The following is a 2,836-nucleotide window of genomic DNA, read 5'->3' on the forward strand; positions in this document are numbered from 1 at the left end:
TATTTTAAAAATGATATTTGTCTGAAGTTAAAAATGAAAAGAAAAAGTAGGCCTAGTTCAATAGAATTGTAAAGGTAGTTAATGGTATATTTTTGCAAATGAGATTAGTTTGAAAACCTATTTTCTTCATTTCCCAAAACAGAATAAGGGAGAATTACATATCCTTAATTCTGTCAAGTATGCATTAAGTCAACTTGGAAAGAACCTTAGTAAAAATAACATTGCATCATAAGAGCCATATTTTTTTGCAGCTATATCGAGATATAATTAAGTAAAATATTAAGATACTTAAGGTGTAAAAGTCGCCCGGGAAGGAGGGGTGAGATGGCGGACGCTGAAGAGGGTACTTTGTGGCCCGCGGGAGCCTCTGCTGCCTCAATTAAATTCAGCTTTAGTCACACAATGGAGCAGAGACCGCTGGCGGATACAGATGACTCAGGTGCGGCTCTGGAGGAGAAGGATTTCTTAAAGACCCTGGAAGGGAGCAAGCTGCCGAGAATGAAACCCTCAGAACCCCCCAAGGAACTTGTCATCCTTTTGATCCAGAATGGCCATTGCAGGCAGCTACCGGCCCAGGCTTCTGGGTCATCCACAAATACTGAGGCCTTGGTGGATACGGTGCTGTCCCAGGCTGTGAAGGAGCTCACTGAGAACTCCAAGAAGTCCCTGGAGGAGAGAGAAAAATCAGGTGTTGACCCCATGCTTGCTAACCCCATGATCCAGCAAGAATGCATCCCCAACCAGGAGGTGGCAGATAGCAAACCCTGGGCTTGAGACAGTGCTGGAGGAAGCTGACTAGGAGGCAGTCCCTGTAGAAGCCTATGGGCTGGCTGTGTTATGAGGTATGGGCTGGAAACCTGGCGAGGGCGTTGGCCGCACATTCAATCAAGTGTTGAAGCCCTGTGTTAACCCACCAAGGCCGAAGGGGTTAGGCCTGGGTGCGAACCTGACTGAAGTCGGGGCCCTGGCCCCTCACCGGCCTCCACCACCTGCGAAGCCCAGATGAGGAGCAAGAGAAGGATAAGGAAGACCAGCCTCAAGGACTGGTGCCCCGGGGAGGTGTGGTGGTTCTGGCCCTCACCGAGGCCTCTATGGAAAGGTAGAAGGCCTCGATCCTGACAGTGTTCGGGCCATGGTTCACCTGGCCATGGGGAGCCGAATGGTGACTGTTAGTGAATACTGGCTGCACCTGTCTCCCAGCAGGAGTTTGACAAGAACTCCTTGGATCTCAGCCAGTTGCATAAAACCTCCTTTGTGGACAAGCTGCACAAGGTTGTATTGTGGCTGGTATTACAACACCAAGATGACGATTGAAGATGTCCTCAGCCCAGATACCTGTGTGTGTCTAACAGATGAAGGCCTAGTCCTGGAAGGCTTGAGGGAAGACATGCTGGAGACCCTGGTCCCCAAAGTCCAAGGCAACCGGTGCTGGGGCCACAGGCTGGAAGAGTGGGACGCCTGCTGGACTGGGACAGAAAACGGAGCCGGGCTCTGGTGCAACTGTGAAGAGAGAATCAGCTGGTGGAGCTTCACTATGATGCTGTCTGCCAGTACCTCGGCCCCAGTAACTCAGATGAAGACTGACCCATGACCACCCCCATCCCCCACCCCCAGGCTACTGCCAGCTCTGTACAGTGTGAAAAGCCAGTCTTCACAAAGGTGGGGAGATCATTGTTCTGTCCTCCACTTGGAGGCAGCCCCAGAACCAGGACAGGGACAGGTCATGAAATAGGTAGACCAGAAGGGAGGCTTGAAACAAACCTAATATTCTCCAGAAGCTAGGGCGTTATAAAAATCATTTCGAAACCTCAGTGAAATGACAAGATCATAAGTGTGCTGAGCCGGGTGGAAGAGGGAGCTGGGCTGACAGAGGTAGGAGCCATTCTAGGCTTCAGTCCCACCACCATGCATGGGCTGACACACAAGTTAAAGGATCTGCTCACAAGTTCATTCTTGGAATACAGAAGCTTCCAAGTGTGTTCCCTGAGCAGATGCTATGGAGTCTAGAATGCCACATCTCTGTACAACTTCCTGAGCAAGAATCCTAGTGGTGGCTCTGCTTTTACTCCTGGTCCAGGCCAGACGTCCACAGTATATCTTAAGCCAGTGATAAGAGAGCCTACAGGAAGGGAGGCTTCCACTCACAAATGGGATGTGTTTGCACTACTTCCCAGAGGCGCCAGTTAATTTTGGGGGCCCCTGTTTTAGTCCTGAAACTTTGGCTTGAAGGTAACAAAGTTTTGTCCTGGGTAGAATCTCTCTGATTGCTCCAGGTAACTGGACTCTCAAAAAGATTGTCAGTCCTCAAACATTTTCCCATGTAATAATGGGTTGAGATACAAAAATTAACAAAAGGGAAGTGGGAACTTTAGGCACAACTGCTTCTAAATCATCCCCAATCAAATGCAAACTGGTGCTGCTGCTCTGGAAAACAGTATGGAGGTTCCTCAAAAAATTAAAAATGGAACTACCCTACAACCCAGGAATTGCTCTACTAGGTATTTTCCAAAGGATACAAAAATGCTGATTTGAAGGGGCACATACACCCCAATGTTTATAGCAGCACTATCAACAATAGCTAAGTCATGGAAAGAGCCCAAGTGTCCATCGACTTTTGAATGGATAAAGAAGCTGTGATATGCATGTATATATATGTGTGTATATATATATATATATATACACACATATATATATGTAATGGAATATTACTCAGGAATCAAAAAGAATTAAGTCTTGGCATTTGCAACAATATGGATGCAACTAGAGTGTATTATGCTAAGCAAAATTAGAGTAAGACAGCTACCATAGGATTTCACTCATATGTGGGATTTGAGTA

The 2,836-nt window shown here is 47.2% G+C and overlaps 1 protein-coding gene across 1 annotated transcript; it reads left to right on the forward strand.

The window, feature by feature from the left end:
* The first annotated feature begins 309 nt into the window (after nucleotides 1-309).
* LOC132682765 (G-patch domain and KOW motifs-containing protein) lies at nucleotides 310-1,584 on the forward strand. Its single transcript, XM_078452620.2, is given in 7 exon segments — nucleotides 310-771; nucleotides 773-973; nucleotides 975-1,065; nucleotides 1,068-1,184; nucleotides 1,187-1,272; nucleotides 1,274-1,424; nucleotides 1,427-1,584. Coding segments are annotated over 7 exon segments (1,251 nt in total). The 5' UTR covers nucleotides 310-324.
* Nucleotides 1,585-2,836: the final 1,252 nt, after the last annotated feature.

The sequence above is a fragment of the Panthera onca genome, chromosome C2, assembly GCF_046562875.1.
Source record: "Panthera onca isolate mPanOnc1 chromosome C2, mPanOnc1 haplotype 2, whole genome shotgun sequence".
Lineage (NCBI taxonomy): Eukaryota > Metazoa > Chordata > Mammalia > Carnivora > Felidae > Panthera > Panthera onca.